The 27,274-nt window shown below is 40.2% G+C and overlaps 1 protein-coding gene across 8 annotated transcripts in view; it reads left to right on the top strand.

The window, feature by feature from the left end:
• CCDC148 (coiled-coil domain containing 148) overlaps window positions 1-27,274 on the top strand; it is a 293,619-nt gene that overhangs the window by 263,217 nt on the left and 3,128 nt on the right. For all 8 annotated transcript variants that reach the window (XM_061437347.1, XM_061437319.1, XM_061437336.1 and 5 more), the window contains 2 exons: window positions 23,899-24,016; window positions 26,192-26,332. In XM_061437347.1, coding sequence (XP_061293331.1) covers window positions 23,899-24,016; window positions 26,192-26,332 — 259 coding nt within the window. The remainder of the gene's footprint in view (window positions 1-23,898; window positions 24,017-26,191; window positions 26,333-27,274) is intronic.

Raw genomic sequence — 27,274 nt, forward strand, 5'->3', positions numbered from 1 at the left:
TCTGAGTGTGTGTGGGCTTGAAAGCTTTAAATGTTTCTAAAAGAGTAAAGCTTTTTGATTTTTGTTGTTGTTGTGTTTTTTTGTTTTTTTTTTTTTTAAATACTGGGAGATTTTGGTTCAAGTTAATCTGTATGCTCTGTCAGAGTATTGCCCCGTGAACCATACCCTCTGAGGAATCCATGTAATGGATATAACTTTATATTGGACCAGGCTCAGGTAGGGTCTTCCTTGGCCCATATGTAAGAACTGGCTTCTTTGCAAAAAGTCTTGTCTCCATCTGCAGTTATGCCAAATTCTGCATATGAACATTTTTATGAACAGAAATAAAACAGCCCAAGCAAGACTTTTTACTTGAACTAAAGAATATGTATTAGAGAAAAATATTGGCTGTGCCTGGCCAAGGTGGTAAAATTATTTTCAAAACCAAGGATCCAGGCAGTAGATAGATTTATTGATGTGACAGTCCTCAAGGGAAACCAGAGACATGATCTCAGAAAAATGTATATTCAAAAGGAGGCTTCAGGGAATATTCTTGTCTCTTGAAATAATGGGGAATCTGGCAGAGAGGAGTTGTGACATCTGGGAGAAGACAATAAAGATTAAAATTTAGAGTCACTTGAAGAGAAAAATGTGAGTTGCCTTTCATATATGTGACAAGGTTGGCTATATCTCTAAGACATTAGCATTATGTAGACACTCAGCTTATAGCTTTTAGAGGAAATAAAATATCCTTCTTTTTGCTATCCAAGCCATTGGATTGCTCAGTAGCTTGGGTTAGAGTAAATAATCTGCCTTTGAGGAGCAAGATTCACTACCCTTTTGTCATTTTAACAAGGACTATGTGGATTTTCCTGCAGGTTTACTGTTTGGGGGTCATGATTAGGCCACTTGGGAGGGCCAGGTCAGCCTATTTTCTGAGCTCAACTGCTGTAAAGTTCTTGTGCTGGGAGAGAACTCTTCTTCCTAAGGAGCCTCTTATGCTATTGCTTTGCTCTCTGCAAAATCTGAATACAGGAAACACAACCACTGCTGTGTCTAGATGGGCCAACATTTGACCATTGTAATGTTTATTAAAATACAGTTTCATAAAAGTTCATTATCTGTTGTATTTACACCACCAACTTACTTAAGAATCTGTGCTACTTCTCTCTTTAGTCTCTCCACCCTTTCCCTAGCTGCTCCCTAAGTTTGGGGTTTAATTGTAATTCTAGTATACTGTTAAATTGTACAAATTGTGCGTTTTTGTAAGCCTGCTTTACTGAACTTCTCTGGCCCATGACCCTCCTCTAGGAATTTCTCTTCCTTTGAAAGGCTTCCAAAGAGAAGTCCCATGGAATATGGGTGTGGACATCTTTAATTTATTATAGGAAAGAAAAATACAGGGCTTTTGGAGATTTATTTCTGCCCATACTTAAATAACGCTGTTGAGAAAATATAGGTATCCTTTAAAGGATGTTGTTGTTTGTGACCAAGGTATTATTTGTAAACTAATTTGTATCTCTGTCCAGTTTATTGTTCTACGTTTTCCAAAAAAAGCTGGTTCCCTATCAGTTTAGTCAATAATACTATTTTTAATTTTATTCGTTTGGGCTCTGGATAAAGACACACGTCTCTCTCTTGGCCTCAAACAGTAGCCGTTCCAGAACATCAGCTTTGAACTTTTACCTGAAAAAAGCTAGCGCTGGTGCATGAAGTGCTCTCGGCTGCGGCACTCTGCTCGCAGATCCGAACACCAGCGTTCACTCGGCGAGACTGTAGGGGGCGCTGCTATGTGGAGTGTCTGTCTCTAAAGGAAGGACAGGGAGGCCTGGTGCGCTGCAGTCCATGGGGTTGAAAAGAGTCGGACCGAATTAGTCACCAAACAGCAACAACAAAAGGAGTAAAGAACAAGGATTCCAGAACTTATCCAGGGAAGCTGACTTCTGAGAGAAAGGAGACTGCTAAGAGAGACGAGCCTTGGTGGGAAATCACCTGAGAAACTAGTTGAAACTTGAAGAGGGAAACTCCAGCTGCAGCAGGAGCAAATCCGCATTTGAGGGAATGAGCAAACGAAAAAAGGCACAAGAAATGCCATGCCCCCAAGAAATATATTTTGCCGTTTTTGTTTTTTTTTTAATTTTATTTTATTTTTAAACTTTACATAATTGTATTAGTTTTGCCAAACATCAAAATGAATCCACCACAGGTATACATGTGTTCCCCATCCTGAACCCTCCTCCCTCCTCCCTCCTCCCTCCCCATACCATCCCTCTGGGTCGTCCCAGTGCACCAGCCCCAAGCATCCAGTATCGTGCATCGAACCTGGACTGGCAACTCGAGTATACTTTAAATGTGTAACGAAAAAATTTTGGTAAAGAAAATATTTTATAATGTTTGTATGGGGGGTGGGTACGGATTAAGTGTTACTTTAAAAAAAGGAAAGAGAAAGGAAACAACCCCCTCAAAGGTATGGATGAAAGTAACCTTTCGGCTACACTGATTTTTTTTTTTAACCTCAAATGTTAAAGAGGTTGTTTGTGAAGCCTCTTTCCTGATCTTTTCCTAGGCTGAAAGAAAATCAGGGTTTACTTCATTGCTGTGGGCGGCTATATCACTATAAAAATCTGGTCTTTTTGATGTTTGCTGTCTACAGAAGTTCTGAGAGACCTGGGAAAGAAGAAAGAGAATGTAAGGGGGATTTTCAAACAGGATTAGAGAAGGCAAGTTTTAAAGTTTTATTAATCTTATTTACTTAAGCCATTTGTTTGAGGGAGAGGACTGCGGTTTCTTTTGTTGTCTCAATACCATCCCGGCAGGACTCCTGAAGAAGAAAAACCAGTTCCATCATGATACAGGTGTCTGTCCCTGGAAAACAAAGACCAGTTAAAGTCAGAAGTTAAAAAGATATAAAACCAATACAATATTGTAAAGTTAAATTTAAAAAAAAAAGATATAAAACCATACCAAAATGATTTGATAACAAAGTGGTATATTTCTTTAGCATGACTTTTCAAAGTTCCACACTAACACAATACATTTTTCAATATTGGTGATTCTGAAAACACTCACTGAAATTAGGTTTATCAGAAACTGTGCTTGTGTATGTTAGTCATGTCTGATCTTTGCAGCTCCATGGACTGCAGCTCACTAGGCTCCTCTGTCCATGGAATTCTTCGTGCAAGAATACTGGAGTGGATTGTCATTGCCTTCTGAGGGTATCTTCACAACCCAGGGATCGAACCCTGGTCTCCTGCATTGCAGGGAGATTCTTTACTGTCTGAGCAATCAGGGAATCCTTCAGAGGGGGGAAAAAAAAAAAAGCTCTGATAAAACTAATCACCCATGCTTATAATTTTATTAGCTCTTAAATCATTTCTTTTTGTTCATAAACCTTAGTGGAAAGAATTTAAAGACAGCTATGAGATAAACCCTCCATATGAGTTCCATTCTTATACAATGGATAAGATGATTATGTGCATCTTAAAGATTTTTAAAATGCAATGCATATTAATTGTGATGCTAGACTACGTAAACCATTTTTTATCTACGTAAACCATTTGTGGGTTCAAGAGTCACTGTGCAAATTACCCAATTACTGTCAAATGACAGATGTCTTTTCTTAGTGAACTCATATGATGCCAAGTGGCAAGCTCCAGATATAGGCTCAAAAATCCAGACTTTTGAGATATAAATCCAGATATAGGCTCTGCTCTTATCTACTTGACAGGTGTTTCCAATTGCTCTGGGTTTTCCCATGTTTTGCAGAATATGATGTTTTACACAATCATGTATATATGGCATATAATATGAATACAATGAATAAATGAATGTAAGGAGGAAATTAGGCAAATAAATGCTGATTTGCCTGGGTAGCTTTTTAAATTTCAGTTCATAATAAATAATTCCTGCAAGCCAACATGTCATTCTCCTGTACTACCCCTCCAAAAGTACAGTTTCATGTATGTCATTTGAGTTTGCCTTTTAGCATCAATGGTTCCTGATTGTCCAAAGAAACTGGACACCTGATTTATTTTACAGTAATTCAACTTCTGAGAAGTTCACAGCCTTAAAAAGCTGTGAAAAGGATGCTTGGGGCTAGTGCACTGGGATGACCCAGAGGGATGGTATGGCGAGGGAGGAGGGAGGAGGGTTCAGGATGGGGAACACATGTATACCTGTGGCGGATTCATTTTGATATTTGGCAAAACTAATACAATTATGTAAAGTTTAAAAATAAAATAAAATTTAAAAAAAAGAGAAAAAAAAAGCAAAGGAGAAAAGGAAAGATATAAGCATCTGAATGCAGAGTTCCAAAGAATAGCAAGGACAGATAAGAAAGACTTCCTCAGTGAACAGTGCAAAGAAATAGAGGAAAACAATAGAATGGGAAAGAATAGAAATCTCTTCAAGAACATTAGAGATACCAAGGGAACATTTCATGCAAAGATGGGCTCAATAAAGGACAGAAATGGTATGGACCTAGCAGAAGCAGAAGATATTAAGAAGAGTTGGCAAGAATACATAGAAAAACTGTACAAAAAAAGATCTTCACGACCCAGATAATCATAAAGGTGTGATCACTCCCAACACCTAGAGCCGGACATCCTGGAATGTGAAGTCAGGTGGGCCTTAGGAAGCATCACTACGAACAAAGCTAGTGGTGGTGATGGAATTCCAGTTGAGCTAGTTCAAATTCTAAAAGATGATGCTGTGAAAGTGCTGCACTCAATATGGCAGCAAATCTGGAAAACTCAGCAGTGGCCGCAGGACTGGAAAAGGTCAGTTTTCATTCCAATCTCAAAGAAAGGCAATACCAAAGAATGCTCAAACTACCGCACAATTGCACTCATCTCACATGCTAGTAAAGTAATGCTCAAAATTCTCCAAGCCAGGCTTCAGCAGTATGTGAACTGTGAGCTTCCAGATGTTCAAGCTGGTTTTAGAAAAGGCAAAGGAACCAGAGATCAAATTGCCAACATCTGCTGGATCATTGAAAAAGCAAGAGAGCTCCAGAAAAACATCTATTTCTACTTTATTGACTATGCCAAAGCCTTTGACTGTGTGGATCACAATAAACTGTGGGATTTTCTGAAAGAGATGGGAATACCAGATCACCTGACCTGCCTCTTGAGAAATTTGTATGCAGGTCAGGAAGCAACAGTTAGAACTGGACGTGGAACAACAGACTGGTTCCAAATAGGAAAAGGAGTACGTCAAGGCTGTATATTGTCATCCTGCTTATTTAACTTATATGCATAGTATATCATGAGAAACACTGGGCTGGAGGAAGCACAAGCTGGAATCAAGATTACCGGGAGAAATATCAATAATCTCAGATATGCAGATGACAGCACCCTTATGGCAGAAAGTGAAGAAGAACTAAAGTGCCTCTTGATGAAAGTGAAAGTGGAGAGTGAAAAAGTTGGCTTACTGCTCAACATTCAGAAAACTAAGTTCATAGCATCCGGTCCCATCTGCTACTGCTAAGTTGCTTCAGTCGTGTCCAACTCTGTGTGACCCCATAGACGGAAGCACACCAGGCTCCCCGTCCTTGGGATTCTCCAGGCAAGAATACTGGAGTGGGTTGCCATTTCCTTCTCCAATGCATGAAAGTGAAAAGTGAAAGGGAAGTCACTCAGTCACGTCCGACTCTTAGCGACCCCATGGACTACAGCCTACCAGGCTCCTCCATCCATGGGATTTTCCAGGCAAGAGTACTGGAGTGGGGTGCCATCACTTCATGGCAAATAGATGGGGAAACAGTGGAAACAGTGGATGACTTTATTTTTCTGGGCTCCGAAATCACTGCGGATGGTGATTGAAGCCATGAAATTAAAAGACACTTGCTCCTTGGAAGGACAGTTATGACCAACCTAGACAACATATTAAAAAGCAGAGACATTATTTTGTCAACAAAAGTCCGTCTAGTGAAGGCTATGGTTTTTCCAGTAGTCATGTATGGATATGAGAGTTGAACTGTAAAGAAAGCTGACTACCAAAGAGTTGATGCTTCTGAACTGTGGTGTTGGAGAAAACTCTTGAGAGTCCCTTGGACTGCAAGGAGATCCAACCAGTCTATCCTAAAGGAGATCAGTCCTAGGTGTTCATTTCAAGGACTGATGCTGAAGCTGAAACTCCAATACTTTGGCCACCTGATGCAGAGAGCTGACTCATTTGAAAAGACCCTAATGCTGGGAAAGATTGAGGGCAGGAGGAGAAAGGGATGACAGAGGATGAGATGGTTGGATGGCATCACCAACTCAATGGAGATGGGTTTGGGTGGACTCCGGGAGTTGGTGATGGACAGGGAGGACTGGCGTGCTGTGGTTCATGGGGTCGCAAAGAGTCAGACACGACTGAGCGACTGAACTGAACTGAATTCAACTTCTCTTTCACTCCTCAAATAATTAAATATCTCACCCAAAAAATGCCCACTGACTTATTTGACAGGTTTAATGGAGATGTATATATTCAATTTATTTTTAAACTTATTTTATCAACTCCCGCATCCTGTTATTTACCTACAACTTAGAAAATTCAATTGGGTACTTTCTATAGCTTTAGAAATTCATTCATCATTCATTCTGTCATTCAAGTGTTGGTGCATGCCTTCTGTTTTAGGCCTTATGCTAGCTCTCAGGGATACAAAGACAATTAAGACATAGCCAGTGTACTTAGCCCTGGGATTTCTTTGGAAGGAATGATGCTAAACCTGAAACTCCAGTACTTTGGCCACTTCATGCGAAGAGTTGACTCATTGGAAAAGACTGATGCTGGGAGGGATTAGGGGCAGGAGGAGAAGGGGACGACAGAGGATGAGATGGCTGGATGGCATCACTGACTTGATGGACGTGAGTCTGAGTGAGCTCTGGGAGTTGGTGATGGACAGGGAGGCCTGGTGAGCTGCGATTCATGGGGTCACAAAGAGTTGGACACGACTGAGTTACTGAACTGAACTGACTGAACTGAGTGTACTCAGGGTTCTTGGGTGAAATCTCAAAAATGACAGAATGATCTGTGTTCGTTTCCAAGGCAAGCCATTCAGCATCACAATTATCCAAATCTATGCCCCAACCACCAATGCCAAAGAAGCTGAAGTTGAACAGTTCTATGATGACCTACAAGAACTTCTAGAACTAACACCAAAAAAGATGTCCTTTTCATCATAGGGAATTGGAATGCAAAAGTAGGAAGTCAAGAGATACCTGGAGTAACAGGCAAGTTTGGCCTTAGAGTCCAAATGATGCAGGGCAAAGGTTGAAGGAGTTTTGCTAAGACACTGGTCATAGCAAACACCCTCTTCCACAACACAAGAGATGACTCTACACATAGTCATCACTGGATGGTCAAAATCAAAATCAGATTGACTATATTTTTTGTAGCCAAAGAGGGAGAAGCTCTATACAGTCAGCAAAAACAAGACCTGAAGCTGACAGTGGCTCAGATCATGAACTCCTTCTTACAAAATTCAGACTTGCAAAATTGAAAAGAGGAACTAAAGAACCTCTTAATGAAAGTGAAAGAGGAGAGTGAAAATGCTGGCTTAATACTAAACATTCAGAAAACTAAGATCATGGCATTTTGTCCCATCACTTCATGGCGAATAGATGGAGAAACAATGGAAACGGTGAGAGACTTTATTTTCTTGGGCCCCAAAATCACTGCAGATGGTGACTGCCGGCATGAAATTAAAAGATACTTGCTCCTCAGAAGAAAAGCCATGACAAACCTCAGTTCAGTTCAGCCGCTCAGTCGTGTCCGACTCTTTGAACCCCATGGACTACACCATGCCAGGCTTCCCTGTCTATCGCCAACTCCCGCAGTTTACCCAAACTGAAGTCCATTGAGTTGGTGATGCCATCCAACCATCTCATTCTCTTTCTTCTCCTGCCTTCAATCTTTCCCAGCATCAGGGTCTTTTCAAAATGAGTCAGCTCTTCGCATAAGGTGGCCAAAGTATTGGAATTTTAGCTTTCGTATCAGTCCTTCCAATGAACACTCAGGGCTGATCTCCTTCAGAATGGACTGGTTGGATCTCCTTGCAGTCCAAGGGATGCTCAAGACTCTTCTTCAACACCACAGTTCAAAAGCATCAGTTCTTTGGCACTCAGCTTTCTTCACAGTCCAACTCTCATATCCATACATGATTACTGGAAAAACCATAGCCTTGACTAGATGGACCTTTGTTGGCAAAGTAATGTCTCTGCTTTTTAATATGCTGTCTAGGTTGGTCATAACTTTCCTTCCAAGGAGTAAGCATCTTTTAATTTCATGGCTGCAATCACCATCTGCAGTGATTTTGGAGCCCCCCAAAATAAAGTCAGCCACTGTTTCCACTGTTTCCCCATCTATTTGCCATGAAGTGCTGAGACCGGATGCTATGATCTTAGTTTTCTGAATGTTGAGCTTTAAGCCAACTTTTTCACTCTCTCCTTTCACTTTCATCATGAGGATCTTTAGTTCTTCTTCACTTTCTGCCATAAGGGTGGTGTCATCTATATATCTGAGGTTATTGATATTTCTCCTGGCAATCTTGATTCCAGCTTGTGCTTCATCCAGCCCAGCAATTCTCAAGATGTACTCCACATATGAGTTAAATAAGCAGGATGATAATATAGAGCCTTGACGGTACTCCTTTTCCTATTTGGAACCAGTCTGTTGTTCCATGTCCAGTTCTAAACTGTTGATTCCTGACCTGCATACAGGTTTCTCAAGAGGGAGGTCAGATGGTCTGGTATTCCCATCTCTTGAAGAATTTTCCAGTTTATTGTGATCCATACAGTCAAAGGCTTTGGCATAGTCAATAAGGCAGAAATAGATGTTTTTCTAGAACTCTCTTGCTTTTTTGATGATCCAGCAGATGTTGGCAATTTGATCTCTGGTTCCTCTGCCTTTTCTAAAACCAGCTTGAGCATCAAAATACATAAATAAATAAATAAATCTCTGTTCATTTTTTTTAAAAACCTAGACAACATATTAAAAAGCAGAGACATTACTTTGCCGACAAAGGGCCATATAGTCAAAGCTACGTCTTTTCCAGTAGTCATGTATGGATGTGAGAGTTGGACCATAAAGAAAGCTGAGTGCTAAAGAATTGACGCTTTTAAACTGTGGTGTTTGAGAAGACTCTTGAGAGTTCCTTGGCCTGCAAGGAGATCAAAGCAGTCAAAACTAAAGGAAATCAGTCCAGAATATTCACTGGAAGGACTGATGCTGATACTAAAGCTCCAATACTTTGGCCACCTTATGCGAAGAACTGACTCATTGGAAAAGACCCTGATGCTGGGAAAGATTGAAGGCAGGAAGAAAAGGGTATGACAGAAGATGAGAAGGTTGGATGGCATCACCAACCCCATGGACATGAGCTTGAGCAAGGTCTGGGACTTGGTGATGGATAGAGAAGCCTGGTGTGCTGCAATCTATGAGGCTGCAAAGAGTTGGACACAACTGAGCTACTGAACTGAACTGATTGTACTCGGGAAATGCAGTCTAACAGAAGGAACGTGTGAAAACAAACATTTATAGCTATAAAACAGACCAATAAGTATATTTGTGTTGATGCCCATTAATTCATTTACTGGGCCTCCCTGGTGGCTCAGAGTTGAATATCCCTGCTTGTTCATAGAAAGGCAAATAACATTCCCCAAACTGGCTTCTATTAAAAATTTTCTATTCTTAGATAATTTGGGGGAATTGGCACACTAAATCCTCCTTTTGGAGATTCATAATTCACCCTACTATATCATAATAAATCTTTTGAGAGCTCCTACTGTAAAGAATCTTCTTTCACTTTATCTTAGTTTTCCTCAAACTTACTAGACATCCAACACATTTTTCATGGCATACATGTCATGTGGGATGTTAACATGTCCTATGGGATGTTAACATTTCATGGGCCATCAATTTAAGAAATGAACTGATTATCACTTGAAACAGCTCTGTATGTTATGAAGAGTAAAAAAAATTAGTATTCCCTTATAAATTATGTTTATCAGTCAGGATTCTTCAGAAACAACTGAGAGAAATCTAACTCAAGCTAGGTTAGGCTGAAAAGAGAATGGGTTGATTCACATGAATGAGAATCCAGAAGTGGGTCTTGCCTCAGGGACTCAAATGGCGTCTTCGGGTTCCTCTCACTCTCCACTTATCTGTCCATGTTTGTACACTGAAATGGACTTCCTCGTGTGTCTGGGTTGGGGGAGTCAGAAGGAAAAGGAGGCATGGCTACTAGCAGTTCCAGGGGTAATTGTATCATTTGAGCTTAGCAACTAAAGAGAGAAGAGAAAGCTTTTATTCTTCAATCAGTTCAGTTCAGTTCATCAAGAGGCTCTTTAGTTCCTCTTTGCTTTCTACCATAAGGGTGGTGTCATCTGCATATATGAGGTTATTGATATTTCTCCTGGCAAGCTTGATTCCAGCTTGTGCTTCATCCAACCTGGCATTTAACATGATGTATTCTGCATATAAGTTAAATAAGCAGGGCGACAACATACAGCCTTGACATACTCCTTTCCCAAGTTAGAACCAGTCCATTGTTCCATGTCCAGTTCTAACTGTTACGTCTTGACTGGCATACAGATTTCTCAGGAGGTAGGTAAGGTGCTCTGATATTCCCATCTCTTGAAGAATTTTCCACAGTTTGTTGTGATCCACACAGTCAAAGGCTTTAGCATAGTCAGTAAAGCAGAAGTAGACGTTTTTCTGGGACACTCTTGCTTTTTTGATGATCCAACAGATGTTGGCAATTTGATCTCTGGTTTCTGTCTTTTCTAAATCCAGCTTGAACATCTGGAAGTTCTTGGTTCATGTACTGTTGAAGCCTCGTTTGGAGAATTTTAAACCTCGCTGGGAGAATTCTACTTCAATATCTATATATAAATCCCCAGGGAAAGATTCTGATTCTGATTAGCTCAGCTGAAATCATGTGGGCACCGAGGGCCAATCACTGTGGTCATATTTGTAATGTACTTAATATTAACCATATCTGATCACATGGAAAGGTGGGGGGATTCTTGTTTAAAGGCTTCAATAAACCTACATGGAATGAAGAAAGGCAATTGGAAAGGGAATTGATATTACTAGGTTGAAGCTAGAGGGCAAAAAAAAAAAAAAAAAGCAACAGCTCTCTACCACGGTATGGCCTAATTATTAAAATCTAGATTTAGCCATAATAGGCAGTGGCCCTATACAATTACTATCAGAAAGCAGGGATTTTAAAAAATCAAGTCTTCTAATATTAAAGCCATTATTTGTGGAAGATATCTCCTAATTTATAAAATGGTTTATAGCTAATATCCCCAAAAGTTGTGGCCCTAATCTGTTAAGGATAAAAAAAATTTTCTTGGTTCCGAGTTGTATTGCTCAAAGTTATACATTCTCTGATTTTTAGGTAGCTGAAGTGACTAACTGTATATAAATATTGCAGCCATGTTATAAGGGAGCTTAAGTATTGGTCTGTGGATTAGAGTGAACCTAAAATAACTGACTAGGCAAAATCTTGGCCCTGTCCATGGTACCCATGGTGCTCTAGTGGCTTTTTTCTAAGAGGATGTGGGCAGGAATTCCAGATTTCTACTTAGCCTTGTGTCATTAGGTTTGTTACTACAAAAAGCTCTGATGCCCATTAAAGCAGAAGCTTTGCATTTAACTATCACTGTAATATAGTAACATTTGAGGGATTTGTCTGCAGCCAATCCTGAAATTACATAGAGGAAAAAAATAAAAGATCAAAGGATTTGGGGCTTTGAAGGGGTGGAGGCTGTAGCTATTCATGCCTTGATTGTAGCTGAAGTCATGTTCCCAGACAATGTTTTTAAATTGTGAAAAGAGGATTTGTGTTGAAAACTTGGGTACACAGATGAGGAGGAGCCAGTAAAAGGTGAGGAATAGCAGTCAAAAATTGGATGTGCATTTCATAAAGGAGATGGTCATCAGTACCAGGCATTGCTCAGGTCAAGTCAGACTAAAATTTATTCTACAAGAAGGTCCTGAGTTTACACAGACATTGGGGGGAGTAGTTTTTACTTGGAGTAGAAGGATCAGAAGCCGACTGAGTAAAAGGATCCTTCTGAGTGGAAGGATCAGAAGCCAACTGCAGGGATTGTTGCACCAAGTTAGAAGCAAAGAATTAGAGACAAATTGGGGCTTCTTTGTTTAAAAAATTTTACAAGGAAGGGACAAAGAAGATGGTAGCTGAAAGGAAAGTTGAGAGTTACATATTTTCCCCATTTGAAGAAGTTTATATGCAGAGAAAAAAAGACCATGAATGGGAGAGTGTCTGAAGAAATAGGAAAGAAAATGATTCACTGGAGCAAGATCCTAGAGACAGTCAGATTTCTGGGATTAAACGCCCAGGTTTAAGGAGCAAAGGATGAATTAAGATCATCCTAACAAGACTGGAAAGGAGCAATGCATGGTGGGGAAAGTGAATGCTTATGGCCTTTTGTTTTCAGTGAAGTAGGAGGTGAGCTTCTCTGCTAAGAGGGAGAATATCGAGTAGCTAGGGTAAGTAAAAATTATTCTGGAGGAGTGTTAAATGTCTCAGTTAGGCTCAAACCTCATGAATACATAATAAATTCAGTAAACAATGAGAGCTGGAAATTGGCAAGGCAGTTGTGGAAAGAAGATAACAAAAGAATACTAGTGGTAATGCCTTTGAAGAGATAGATCCATCAGTCCAAAGCTGGAGAGAGAACTGAGTAAATCTGATTGTGTCTCATAGCCTGGGAGAAAAGGAAGAAGTAGAATGACAGTAAGCTTCATAAGGGAAGACCTAGCCCAGTGCCTGGCATAAAGTTTATAGTTTATAAAAGTTGTTGATAAGTGGAGAGCCTGATAAACTAAGGTAATATCAGGTTGAATAAGGTTAAATAATCAACACATAAAGGACAGGAGGTTGGAAGGCAATCCATTCCTGGTTACTTAGTCTGCAACCTTTGTCAGTCTTGTCAGTGACTCTGGAGATTGGAGTCAGAACAGAATACCTCAGTGTAAACTTTTGGCAGGGAAATGGTGTTCCCAAACCAAGTTCGTTTTGCCTGACAGGCAGCAAAGCAAAGCGTTGAGAAGCCAGAGCGTGCAGCAAAGAGAGCATTTATTAGGCGCATCTTCTAATTGGAGAGCATCTCCAATTAAGGAGACAGGAGAACAAGTCTCAGACTGCCCCACACCCCCCTCCCCCCACACACACTTCCCAGAGGCGTGGGGTGCTGGGTATCTGTGGGATAAAGAATAAAGCATACGTTGCTATTCAATCTGAGGTTGCCAATATATCTTAATGCAAATTCTTTAAAAATTTCTCATGTATTTGATTAATATTGTTGCCTGTCAATAAATACATTGTTACTTTGCCAACAAAGCTTCGTCTAGTCAAGGCTGTGGTTTTTCCTGTAGTCATGTATGGATGTGAGAATTGGACTATAAAGAAAGCTGAGTGCTGAAGAATTGATGCTTTTGAACTGTGGTGTTGGAGAAGACTTTTGAGAGTCCCTTGGACTACAAGGAGATCCACCCAGTCCATCCTAAAAGAGATCAGTCCCGAGTGTTCATTGGTAGGACTGATGTTGAAACTGAAACTCCAATATTTGGCCACCTGATGCGAAGAGCTGACTCATTTGAAAAGACCCTGATGCTGGGAAAGATTGAAGGTGGGAGGAGAAGGGGACAACAGAGGATGAGATGGTTGGATGGCATCACCAACTCCATGGACATCAGTTTGGGTAAACTCTGGGAGTTGGTGATGGACAGGGAAGCCTGGCATGCTGCAGTCCATGGGGTCACAAAGAGTTGGACACGGCTGAGCAACTGAACTGAACTGAAATACATTGTTGTTGTACAGTGACTCAGTCATGTCTGATTCTTTGCAGCCCCATGGACTGCAGCATGCCAGGCCTCCCTGTCCTTCACTATCTCAGTTTGCTCAAACTCATATCCATTGAGTTGATGATGCCATCCAACCATCTCACCTTCTGTCACTCCTTTTTCCTCCTGCCCTCAATCTTTCCCAGCATCAGGGTCTTTTCAGTGAGTCAACTCTTTGCATCAAATGGCCAAAGTATTGGAGCTTCAGCTTCAGCATCAGTCCTTCCAACGAATATTCTGGGTTGATTTCCTTTAGGATTGACTGGTTGGATCTCCTTGCAGTCCAAGGGACTCTCAAAAGTCTTCTCCAACACCACAGTTCAAAAGCATCAATTCTTCAGGGCTCTGCCTTCTTTATGGTCCAACTCTGACATCTGTACATGACTACTGGAAAAACCACAGCTTTGACTAGTTGGACCTTTGTTGGCAAAGTGATGTCTCTGCTTTTTAATACGCTGTCTAGGTTTGTCATAGCCTTTCTTTCAAGGAGTGAGTGTCTTTTAATTTCATGGCTACAATCATCATCCACAGTGATTTTGGAGCCCAAGAAAATAAAGTCTGTCTTTGTTTCCATTGTTTCCCCATTGCCATGAAGCAATGGGCAGGGTGATCTGAAGTATAGGGAGCATGGAGAAAGCTGGTTGGGAAAAGGTAATCATCATTCTCCACAGGTGTAACTAAGTTACAGGCCTCTGTACATCCAAAAATGGAGATGCTTAGCACCATCTGAGGGTAAAGATTTCAGCTCTCTGATGTCAAAAGTCACCTAGTGGACACTCGAGCATGCTCATTTGGAGGGTTGGTGGTCCTTCAGTTCAAATAAGACAGAACTGACTCCCAGTTCCTGGAGAGCACCTCGGGCAAACATCTTATTGTTTAGGCTCCATGCAGCTTGGGGAGAACATGCACGTCATGAAATGATCTTGAGTAGTGAAGGCAGGTAAAGTGGATTTGATAATTATCCACAGTTTCAAAGGTTTTAGGTGACGCCAAGCTCCAATTTTGGTCTAAGGAGTGGGCTGTTAAAGGAGGGGAAAAGCAAATGCTGTTCAGGATCAAGGAACTGTAAAAGTGGAGTTTTGAATAACCCTCAGTAAATGTGGGCAGTGAGCTGGGAAGCCAGTAGTTGATCCCAAGAACTGTATTATAAACAGGATGATCTAACCCAAGTCAATGGGTAAAACTTTTCTGGAATTGTCAGAGAGCCAGGAAAATGCTATCATCTTTCTTCTCTCTCCATTGTAAATGGGTAGCAATGGAAGTAGTATCACCTGGGAAGCAATGGAAGGGGCAGCTGAGTAAGTGAGATAGGAATGCATGCTCCAGTAGAGGGAGTTTTTATCACTAACTGTGTTGAGACTTGCTGATGCGTAGTGTTTAAAAATACAAAAAAAAAAAGACTAGCTTTTATTTATTGCTTTTAATTCTCCATAGACAATGCATCTTTTATTTCCTATACCCTACTTGAAATGCTATTGGGAAAGGAGTATTCTAGGAAAATTTTGAGACTATGTGAGGATATAAAAGAATTACTGAAAACTAGATGGAAAGACTTAGAAATAGTTCAAAAAGAGGAGGTAAATGTGGCAGAAATGCCTTTGTGAACTTACTTGGAGCAAAGGCCAAAATTATATTTATAACATTCTTTCACTAACCCTCTCCTCACAGCTTATCCTATATTTAACTCTGGAGTCCCAGGTTTAAGTCCTTGTTTCACAGCTGTTTGTATCTCTGCATTTCCAACTCAAGTGAACTCAGATGGCTAGGTTGGAACTGATTACAGCCAACAGGAAGATGTATATCACTCTCATTTATGGGTTTTCACTTCCAGTATGAAAAATATTTACCCCCTCCCCTCCCCCCAACCCCGGAGTTTCAGGAACTAGTCCCAAGGGAAGTGGCTCATTGCTCAAATGCTTTCAAGTTGTTTCTTCCTTCTTTGATTTTATTGAATAGACCCTTTAAATATCACCAGGAGTCTGAGGTTTCCAGTTGTTGTCGGATATCCCAGTGTTTTGTCCATTGAGGGAAAGAAAGAGGTTCAGATGTAGCCATTGTTGCAACTGCAAAGAAAGGTTCAGTGATAGCCACTGTTGCTCTCTCAAGCCTGACCACTGTCACTAGGAAACCTGTCATCCAAATGTGTTAAGGCCATGGGATAGGTTGGGATTGAAAGATTCTGCTTCTTGTTTTTCTAACTGAAGTATAGTTAATTAACAACATTGTGTTAGTTTCTGGTATACAGCAAAGTGATTCAGTTATGCATATGCATGTTCTTTCTCATATTCTTTTCCATTATGGTTTATCCCAGGATACTAAATATAGTTCCCTTTGCTATACAGTAGGGCCTAGTTGTTTATTCATTCTCTATATAACAGTTTGCATCTAGTAACCCCGAACTCCCAAGCCAACCCTCTCCCTCTTCCCCCTTACCTTGGGAACCACTCTATGTCTGTGAGTAAACAGACATTTTATTTTATAGGTAAAGAAGATGTGGAGATATATATATATACACACACATATATATACACTATATGTATACATATATATACACACACTATATATATATACATACACACAATGGACTATGAATGACATCACTTATACGTGGAATCTAAAATATGACACAAATTAAAGTTTCTGCTCATGAATGTCAGTAGCACAAAAGCAGAAACTTCTAGTTTGGATCAATCCTGAGGCATATAACTGTGATGTTTAGCACATGCAACCAGAAATAAGCTGATCTAGGTAGTGATTTGCACCTAGGTTTGTCTTGCTAATAATAGGCAATTAGACTTCCTTTAATCTAAATATTTATCTGTGCTGTGGTTCTCAAAGTGTGGTCTCCAGACCAGCATCACCTGGAAATTTCTTACAAATACAGATTTTCAGACCCCACCTCACTACTCCTGAATCTGACCTTCAACAAGCCCTCCTTGGTGGCTCAGTGGTAAAGAATTCACCTGCCAATACAGGACACGAGGGTTCCATCCCTGATCTGGGAAGATCCCGCATGCCACGGAGCAACTAAGCCTGTGTACCACAACTACTGAGCCTGTGTTCTTGAGCCTGGGAGCTGCAGCTACTGAAGCCCATGCCCTAGAGCCCTGTGCTCTGCAACGAAAGAAGCCACCCTGATGAGAAGCCTGTGCACCACAGCTCTCTGCGACTAGAGCCCATGCAGCAACAAAGACCCAGCCCAGACAAATATAAAAAAATAAAAGCAAGCCCTCCAGGTGATCCTGACACTACTGTGAATTAGGGATCCACTGGGCCAGGCAGTGCTGTGCTCAGACCAGGCTGCATATCGGAATCACTGAGAAACTTTTAGCAAAATACCAATCTTAAGCCCTGAAACCAGATTCTGATGTAATTAGTGTGGTGTGAGGCCCTGGCATCAGAAGTTTTTATAAGTTCCAGTGATTCTAATGTAGTCATAGTTGAGAACAATCAAGCTATAGCAATAAAAGAAAAAGATCTCTAATTTAGGACTTTGTGATAAATTTAAAATAATTTATTAAAACAATTTTATGTATTTTACTAGGACATTAATTTAGGCATGCTCATATACAACAAACCATAAGTAATGTAAGATTTAAGAGCAGGGATCTTGTTTGTCTGGATTTTATTTTTTGTTATTGTATCCTGAGCCTGTGGGGCAGTGCCTGGCACACAGTAGGTTTGCCAATAACTCTATGTTAACTAATTAGATTAATCAATTAAAGATAAGTTCCAATAGGAACTTGCCTTTACACCCCACAAAGGAGCCAGTAAGCACTCTGAGCTAGAAGAATAGTCTCTGTCTGGGGCTGGCCTGGGTTCATCTCCTTCTGGTTCTGTGGGTTCTCTGTGAATCCTCTTTGTTCTTGTCCCATGCTGATCTGTACCAGGATGTCACTGCCTTGTATCAGGATTCACATTACATTTGCAGGAACTGATCTCTGTTTCTGCCCTTAGCCAGAACCCTCACTGAGTATAGAATCTCGTGGCCCTGACCACTGGGGGGTGACGCTGGCCAGTGTGAACACCTGTCATGTTTTCTTCCTTCTTTTCTGTGCGAGGCTTCTCCACCACCTCCTTTATGCAGGTGCTGCCACTTGGCCTGCTTATGTTTTGATCTGCACACTCTTCCCTGTTGGAGTCCTGTACAGCTCATGGGGGTGTCTCTTTGCTTGGTGGGAAGAACAACTTTCTGAGTGGGGTTTAAGCCAAAACTGGATTTCCCAGCAGGGAGAAACAGGTTCACTCTGCTGCACTGCTGTTCAAACCCCTCTGGCAATAGCACCTCCAGCATGTGCCTGTTAAAGATTTCTTGTTCAGTGTTGAGTAAGCCACATTACCTAAAAATGAAGTAGCAGATTTGTTTGGAAACTGGCTCTAATTCAGTAGGGCAAATTACTTCCCTGAAACATTTTTGGTGGGAGTTCTGTACTGGTTGCTGCTGCTGCTGCTAAGTCACTCCAGTCGTGTCCAACTCTGTGCGACCCATAGATGGCAGCCCACCAGGCTCCCCCATCCCTGGGATTCTCAAGGCAAGAACACTGGAGTGGGTTGCCATTTCCTTCTCCAAGCATGAAAGTGAAAAGTGAAAGTGAAGTCGCTCAGTCGTGTCCGACCCTCAGCGACCCCATGGACTGCAGCCCACCAGGCTCCTCCATCCATGGGATTTTCCTGTACTGGTTAGTGTAACCTAATTAAGATGTATTGTTAATGCTGTTTTATTTACTGCTTAAGTTAAAAAAAACAAACTGTAGAACCTGCCACTGTCAGCAAAAAAATTATTCTGAAGTCTTTTTTCTCCTCTTAGTTCCTGTAGCTTCTTTTAAGACTGAAGTTATCTGTGTCTCCCTTCAGATAGGAGGGAGGTCAAATTTTGAAGTTAATAATTTGCCTAGTTCTAACTGCTAGTTTCACTGAAGCAAAGGAGGGTGTCACTGAAGTTCATGATGTTTCCCAACTATGTGCATTTGTATGCTCATCTCTGGAGCTTCCATGATGGCTCAGTGGTAAAGAATCAGTCTGCAATGCAGCAGATGCAGGTTCAATCCCTGGGTGAGGAAGATCCCCTGGAGAAGTAAATGGCAACCTACTCCAGTATTCTTGCCTGGGAAATCCCATGGACAGAGGAGCCTGGCAGGGTACAGTCCACAGGGTCTCAAAAGAGTCAGACATGACTTAGTGACTAAACAACAATGGCAACTCCTCTCTTCGAATGCGATACACAAATAAAAATATCTCCAAAATGATATATAAATTCTCCGTTTCTACATGAAAGCTTCTTGTCCCTTCAACTACACTCAGGTCTGGAAGCTTAAACAAAATCCTTTTCAGATTATTGTTAATGCTCTGCCTGGTTCTGCAACAGCTGTTGCTTTTGAACAATATGATGCTTCTCCTCCCCCAAGAGGAATGGAAAAGGCCTCCTTTGCTGCGCTCTCAACCTTTGTCAACTCAGGGAGTATGAAACAGACTGAGAGATGAACCTAGGATTCTTGTTTGGGAATTCAGTGCACAGCTTAAAGACTATTGAGTTTTGCCACTTCCTGACATTGACTTTCACAGCAACAGTTTAATTTGGAGAAAATCTGCTATTTCAAATGGCTAAAGGTATTTATGTGGAAAGTTTTCCAAATGATTGACTTTACTGTTGCTATTTTCTTTCCCCATGAATATGTGAGTATTTGGCTTTCTCCCAGGAATTTTTCTGCATCACTTCTCTTTAGGCAAAGACATTTTTCCATCCAGACTGGGAAAAGGAGGGTGTATCAGGAGTTTCCCCTTTTACAGTGAATTATTATTTGAGTTTAAACATTGGCATCTCTAAGAATGAAGAATTTGAGTATGTCTTCTTAAAATTTCCCATGGCCAGTCTTCACAACAGTCAGTGTCATCTTGGTCATCACTTTGGAACCAACGCCACTGTGATCAACTTCCTCCAGCCCCAGCTTGCTTCTTTCCTCTCCACTGGCATCAGCCTTACTGAAGGTGTTGTCTCTCTTACCTCTTACTTCCTTATCTACTGCTAATTCTTCAGCTACCTCTCTACTGCCAAGATTGCCAGTGGCTCCCTGTTATTTAATCCAATGATTATCTTAGATTAGAGCTGATTTTTAGCATGAGACATTGCTATTTCCATTGTCATTCTCTTCTTTGCCACAATTTCTCCTCATTCTCCTAGTTTCTTCCTTTTCTGTCCCCTTCTTAAAAGTTGCCCCCTTCCTTGGGTTGAGTAGAGTGGGGAAATTAAATTGGTAATTTACCCCCTTTTTGAAAAGAAATTAAACTTCTAAATACATGAAAATATATGCCTATAATTGAAAGTGTGAGAACAGGGTTTTGTTGTTTTTGTTTTTTTTCTTTTAATCCGTGTGGATCATCCACCCTAGAATAGCACTTGGCACAGTCTGGGCACCCAGTCAATGAATGAGTGAATGATATAAAATTATAAATACTGAAAATATACATAGAAAAAATGAAAAAGAAAAAGTCGTTTCCTTTGGAATCAGTTCTAGGCCTGCCACCTCCTCTTACACTATAGTATCTTCCTGGATAGATGCTATCCGTTTCTCAGTCTCAGTCCCACGCCATTGATAAAGATCCCCATCCATTTCTCCAGCCCAGATCTTATGACAGCAGGTCTATGTCTAAACTCAACCTAATTCCTTCTCTCCCTGGTTTCTCTAAGTCCCCAGTTTTAGAGAGGAATGCCATTGTTCACCATACAGCATGGAAACTTTAGCTTCCTCTCTCTTTCCCTTAAAAAGCACTAACAATACATATTTATTCTATTTTCTACATAAAATTTTAAGACTATATCGTCTCCCTAACTCCTACAAGCACCCCTCCCCTGCCCTAATTCAGGAAAGCTTTTTTGCATCAAAATAAGTCTCTCTGGTCTTGCTTCCTAGCAATCCATCCTCCACATTACAGGAGAGAGTTACCTGATTGTGTTGCCTTGATCAAAGCCCTCATGCTTGCAAAGTCCTCACCACCTGTCCTCCCTTGCCTTCCTAGCCTCAACTCTTGGTACTCCTCACCTTACAATTTTCATTTTTGGTCATTCCAAATATTTTTGAGTTCTTCAAGCATACCGTGCTCTCTCACCTTCTGGGCCTTCATATGATATATTTTTTTTTCCTACTTAGAACATTCTTCCTGTTCTCTCCCCCTCTGACAAATTCCTGCTCCTTTTTTAGATCTGAAATTCAGAACACTTCCTGATGGCTGCTCCTCTGAATGCCCCAAGTCTGGCAAAGATGATTCTCCCATGATCTATGCCCCATTGTCTCACCAGGGCAAGAGCTACCCTGTGCCATAATTGCCTGGATCTTTGTATCTACATTAGATGGTCACTTCTGTGAGGACAGGAGTATGTCTTCTGTACTGAAATCCTTTGTCCAGTGCTAACAATAGTAATTGACGCAGAGAGGCGCTCAAATTTTTGTTGAATGAATGAATGAACTTAAAGTAAAGCATAAGCCAGGTTTCTTTACCAAATAGCTTCAAATGCTTCACTCCCCTTTTTAATCTCTTCCTCACTGGTCAAGCTCCTCTAACCAGAACAGCTATTACTTTTCCGCAAAGCAGCCAAAAGTTTGTAGCAGACAAAGCAACCTATACATCCCAAAGGAAGAGAAACTTTTCAGAAGTTCTGAGAATTAACATATGGTAATTGTCAAATCCCTGGGTGTCTTTTAATTGAACTTTCACAGTAGTTCCCTTAGCTTGTACTCAGTGCTTAAATTGAGTAGAACCTCATTAGGAAAGTTGTGTCACGCCTTAGTGAAAATGGAGGGAATGAGAAACAGAGCTTTCTATGACAGAGAGGCATCAGAGAAAGAGAGCAATGTGGTCTGTGAATTCTTTAATCCATATATCCGGTTGTAGTGACTCTTGAAATGGGAGATGATGGGGCAGAACAGCCACAGCCATCAAGAGAGCTTAGGACCTTCTTTCCAAATTCCATTCTGGGTTTTGTACTCCTAAAGTATCTACTGCCTGCTCCCCTCCTCTCCTTTCCCAGTGCTGCTTCTTCAATGCCAGCCTCAGGAGCAACCTGGTTTTAAAGTTTTCCTCCCCAAGAGCAGATCATTGAGGGAACCATGTGACTACCTCAGTGCTCTTCTGGGCTTCTCTGTCACTGCTCACCCACTCACTCCGTTTAGCCACCTTGAACCCTTCCCTGCCCAGTGCTGTGATGAGGTGGGGCAAGCAAGGTGCCCAGAGGACAAAACTGAAGAAGTCAGCCACTCTGGGAGACCAACCGGGCACTTGCAGAGCCTGAGCCTCCCTGGACTCGCCCTCGTCCCAGCTCTCGCTCTGCCTCACCTCAGCCATGCCTCCTGGCCTCTCCAAACCCTAGTCCTCCAGACCCAGCTCAGATGATGCTGCCTCCTCCATAAAGTGCTTGCTGAAGTCGCCCAGTCTTTCTCACAATTCAGCAAGTAGGCATCTCACTTTCCTCTGAATCCTCAGTGGACCTTATTTATACCTCTCTGAAGATACTGTATACCTTGTTTAGTTCTTGGGCTTGTCTTTTGTCTCTGTTAAACCACAGGCTCTTTAAGAGCAGTCTTTTTCTCAGAGTGCTCTCAATTTCCAGCACAGGGTTTGGCACAAACTAGGTATTCATCAGTCAGTGAGGTGAGTAGAGCTGTCAAGGGGAGAAGAGAGAAGAACATGGTAGTTAACTGTTCATGGGCTCTGGGGCCAGTTCACCTGGGTTTGACCTCAGGTTCTGCCATTGAGGCTTGGGACAAGTTTCATCACCTTTCTATGCCTCCATTTCTTTATCTTTAAAATGGGATAAATAATGGTACCCCAACATGTGAAGTTTGAAAGAGCCCTTAGCACAAGACTTGATGTGTCATGAACACCTCAGTAAATGTCAGGATCCAGAATAAAAATGGCCTAGTGCAAGGACATCCATGGAAAATACAGGTGTGCACGCCTGGGGAAAAGCACATTTGTGACTGAAGCTATTGCCCTTTAGTCTCTAAGCGGTGTCAGACTTGGACTGCAGACTGGCAGGCTCCTCTGCCCATGGGATTGCCCAGGCAAGAATACTGAAGTGGGTTGCCATTTCCTTCTCCAGGGGATCTTCCCGACCTAGGAATTGAACCTGCATCTCCTGCATTGGCAGGCAGATTCTTTACCATTGAGCCACCGAGGAAGCCCTGATGCTATAGAGGAAGTCAAATCTAAACCATCAGTGATAGAAGACAGAGCTAACACCTCCTTCTACCTTGAGAAGCCAGGTGCCTACTGTTTTTGAAAAGGCAAATCTTATCCCTATAATTCAATAGAATAATACCTTGGACAAAAATATAGTTAGGGAGGCTGCCCCAAAAGAGCAACAGAGGAGGGCCAGGTGAAACCTGGAGTATTAAACAGGTATTTAAATGTGCTCAGTTTTAATAGCTGCTGTTAAGGAGGATGGAAACAGAATGCTCAGGGAAAGTCATGTTTTTGCTGCCATCTACAGTCAATGTACAAGTTTCAAAGTTTCTTAACACAAACACACACATCCGTCCAGATAGAGCATTCTTGACAAAATGAGTGACAATATAAAGTTTGGTTTACATTCTAGTAATTGAGATACTTTGGGCATATTATAGTATTTTATTTACTTGTCTTTTAAAAATTAGGCCTATTCAAACAGTAACATAGCCTTTTAAATCTCATATTGTATTAAAACTTACTAGAAGACTGCTGAAATAACTCAAGAGTGAGGCTGTCATCTGTCAAGTTGGATTAGCTGCAGTTGTGGCAGCTGATGGTTAATACAATGATTTCAATGAAGAAGGAGCGAGATTGGGTTTTACCCCATGTTTTCCTGCCCGTGTGACCTGCAATTCTATGATTGTTATTAGAATTATTGTAAATTATATTTTATAGAAACATCCTTTATGGTTGTGATATGAGAAATCATCCAAAGCAAGTAAAACAAAATGACACTGATGTCACTTCTGGGATGACTTCTGCCCATGTGCTGCTGTCCACATAATCTCCAACATTATCATGATGTTCTCCTCACTTCCCTGTGCATTATTTTTAAAGGGTTAAATATAGACAAGAATTATTGGAAAAGCGTTTGATGGAGAAAAAAGAAGTGGCCCTTCAAGAAGCACTTGAAGAAGAAGAGAGAGAAAAGCGACTAGAAGCCCTGAGGAAACAGGTGTTTTTAATTTGGAGAATTTCATGGGTGGTTTAAAAAAATGTGTCTAAGTGCTCTTAATAACATTATTACTAGGACTTAGTTCATTACATCTGCTATATAAAATGTAACTTTTCCAAATTGGGACACCGATCTTCATTCCTGGGAACAATTAGATTTATGTTGAATTATTTTCAGTTTCTTAGTATATGAAAAGAACTTCATCAGAACCTTTAAAGAAAGCTCTCCCAAGATTTAGATACATCCATATTACCTCTAGTTTATAAGCTGAATAGTATCCATCTATAGTAGTGAAACCCTGCCTGTAGCTAAAGGATTTTACTCTCCTCGAAAAACATGTGGTGGAGCTTGAGCAAGATAATACTCCCTAGGGAAGGGACCTCTGTTTGGAAATATCCTACAGTCAACAAAAAGGTTAAAAATCACTTATTAAAATGACTGTTTTTGTGGGAAAATAAAAGCCTTCTATTGCTTTGGCTCATAAAAGTAGACAAAAGTTTTGAAAATATTATTTATAGACAGCAAGAACAAGAATTTCAGACCTTAGGAAACGTTATAAAGTAGTTTTACTTGGTAATTTTTCAGTATTGTTAACATAACAGTGATAAGCACAGCTCATCAGCTCCAAAGTCTTCTCTGATACCATTTCCTAGCTGACAGGAAATGACTGACTGGTTCTCCTTCCATATCGTTGGGAGTTAGCCTCGAATCTTGGGTAAGAACTCCACCTCTGGCTTCCTTCAAAGCTGGTACAACCTGGCTCACTGCTTACTGGCAGAGGAAACTTAGGTCTTTCACGTAACCTCCCTAAACTTTATTTCCTCCTCTGAAAAATGGAATAATACTAATCGTACCTATCTCATCCTTGGAATCACAAGGAGTCAGATGCAACTTGGTGACTGAACAACAGAACAACAGCCTACCTCATAGGTTTGTAGCAGTGTGTGTTCACATGTTTTGAATATTGATTAAGTGTAAAGCCCTCTTCTAAATGCTCTTAGGTCTTACCTCATTTAACTCCTACCCCAACCCTATGATGTAAGAATTATTATTTTATAGAAGAGAAACTTGAGGCAGCCCAGAGTTTTCCCAAAGTCACCTAGCTACTCAATGTAAATATGAATTCAAACCAAGGAAATTAAGTTAAATGAAATCATATAAAGGAAGTATAAATGCATACAAACATTGTATCCATCTTTGATAAAACAGATTATAGAAACAAATTCCAAGCATAGGAATATACATCTGGTCATCTTAGAGTCAATGAAATTTAAATGTTTCAATCATTAGCCAATAATGATATACCATGGCCTTCTAGGGACAAAATTTAATGTTACTATTACTAAACACATTTTGTTCAAAATATCATTTTGACAACTACAGTCCATATGATTAAGATTCTTTTTCCATCTGTGAGACCTTTGAAAGAGGAAATGTCTGTGCCTGTTATCTGTAATCAGTGTTTAGAACTATAGTAAAAGACATTTTGGCTAGTAAAACCTATAATAATTAAAGTATGTTCAACCTCCAGTTATGTCATTATAATTTCTAAATAGAATTAAAAATGCCATTTTCCTATTGCTATTTCCTGACTTTAGGAATTAGCAGGCAGGTTTTATTAAGGGTGGCATATAATTTACAAAATTAGTGGCTTCTTTTCATCAGAATGCAGGTTTGATTGATTTCAATTATCATAAAGCTCAAGGGCATTTGGGTTAAAATGACTCTTGGAGTTTTTCAGTGGAAGAGGAAACAATGGTTTTTAACAGTCCCTGGAAATCTTGTTGTTCAGTACAATGAAAACTCACCCATCTTGCTCAATAATGCTAACACACATGACTTTACCCATAAATGATATACTCTAGACTCAGCTTAATCAGATTAAACTTTCTAGAAAGCTTCATGGAGTCATTACTGTGGCCACGGATTTCTAGTGGCTAAAAATTAATGTTTTCTACTTTGGGTTACTTTCAAAGTGATTGAATATGTAGGTTTTCTATATAAAATTTCCCTTGACTTTGGATCAGGGAGAAATTTTTATCTAAATTTAATCATACCTGTAACTATGCAATAATAAAATTTCTTAACTTTAATGGACATTAAGCATTAATAATGTTGCCCAGAAGTATTTAGCTTGTATCTTGCTCCAAGCAGCCATGTTTTCTCTTTTTTTAGGTTGCTATTGTCGCTCAATTTGATCCTGTTAGAATGATGTCAGATACAGTGGCATCAAAAGCAAGGATGGGTATTGGAACTGAAGAAGAATTTATTCTTCAAAAGCCACTCTTCACATTGAATACATACAATGAACAGCAGGTAATTATGGAAATTGGCAAGATTGATGCAAAAGCCATGATGATGATAAGAATTGTAGAAGTGTGTATTTTGGGTTACAAATTATTTATATTTCTATTTAAATACCATGCATATTAGCATAAATCGCATGTAATTACTGAACAGTTCTTAATATTATAAAATGTTAATAGGTGACTATAGAACAAAACACTTTGAAAATGTTATGAATCTGTCATTGGAAATTATTTTAATCTAAAACAATTTTATAAAATTTTACTTTAAAGTTGTGTTAATATTGTATTTTTGTTTAAATATTTATCATATTCAGAATTTATTTAAATGCATAATATAAATCCTATTAATGAAACAATTGATGATACTGATAAGACAAAGCAGAGGGAAGCTTTCTGAAATTAAAATGAACAGAAAATAATGTATTGGAGCTAATGATAAAACACTTGCTGTGGAAAAAGGTATTAAGAGATTATTTAACTATTTCTAGGTGCTTCTGAATCATTTTAGTCTGTTTCTATAATGGAGAAGGGATTTTAAGAAGGTTTTTTTTAGGTGGATGGAAGAGAGGGAGCCAGGACATATGAATGATTGGATACCACAGGAGTTAAGGGAGAAAGTAGCTGTAAACTTTACAAATCTAAGAGAAGCTAAATGTTTAATCATTTTAAAAGTAGGAAACTTTATACATTTATCCAATGACAAATAAATCTAATGTGCCTCTATTATGTGCTGCACACTTTGCTAGGGAATATTAATAAAAAGAACAATTTACATATTAATTGGGCAGATATTTATGGAACATATACTGTATCTGCACTGAGCCAGGTGCCAGGGCTGCATCCCAAACAAGATAAACTTGTTCTGTGTGAAGGAAGTGAGCAGGGGAATTGGGTTGGGAAAGAAAGTAGAATGCACGGGAATAATGCCACTAGAGTGAGATCACCTACC

The sequence above is a fragment of the Bos javanicus genome, chromosome 2 (assembly GCF_032452875.1).
Source record: "Bos javanicus breed banteng chromosome 2, ARS-OSU_banteng_1.0, whole genome shotgun sequence".
In the NCBI taxonomy this organism is placed as follows: domain Eukaryota; kingdom Metazoa; phylum Chordata; class Mammalia; order Artiodactyla; family Bovidae; genus Bos; species Bos javanicus.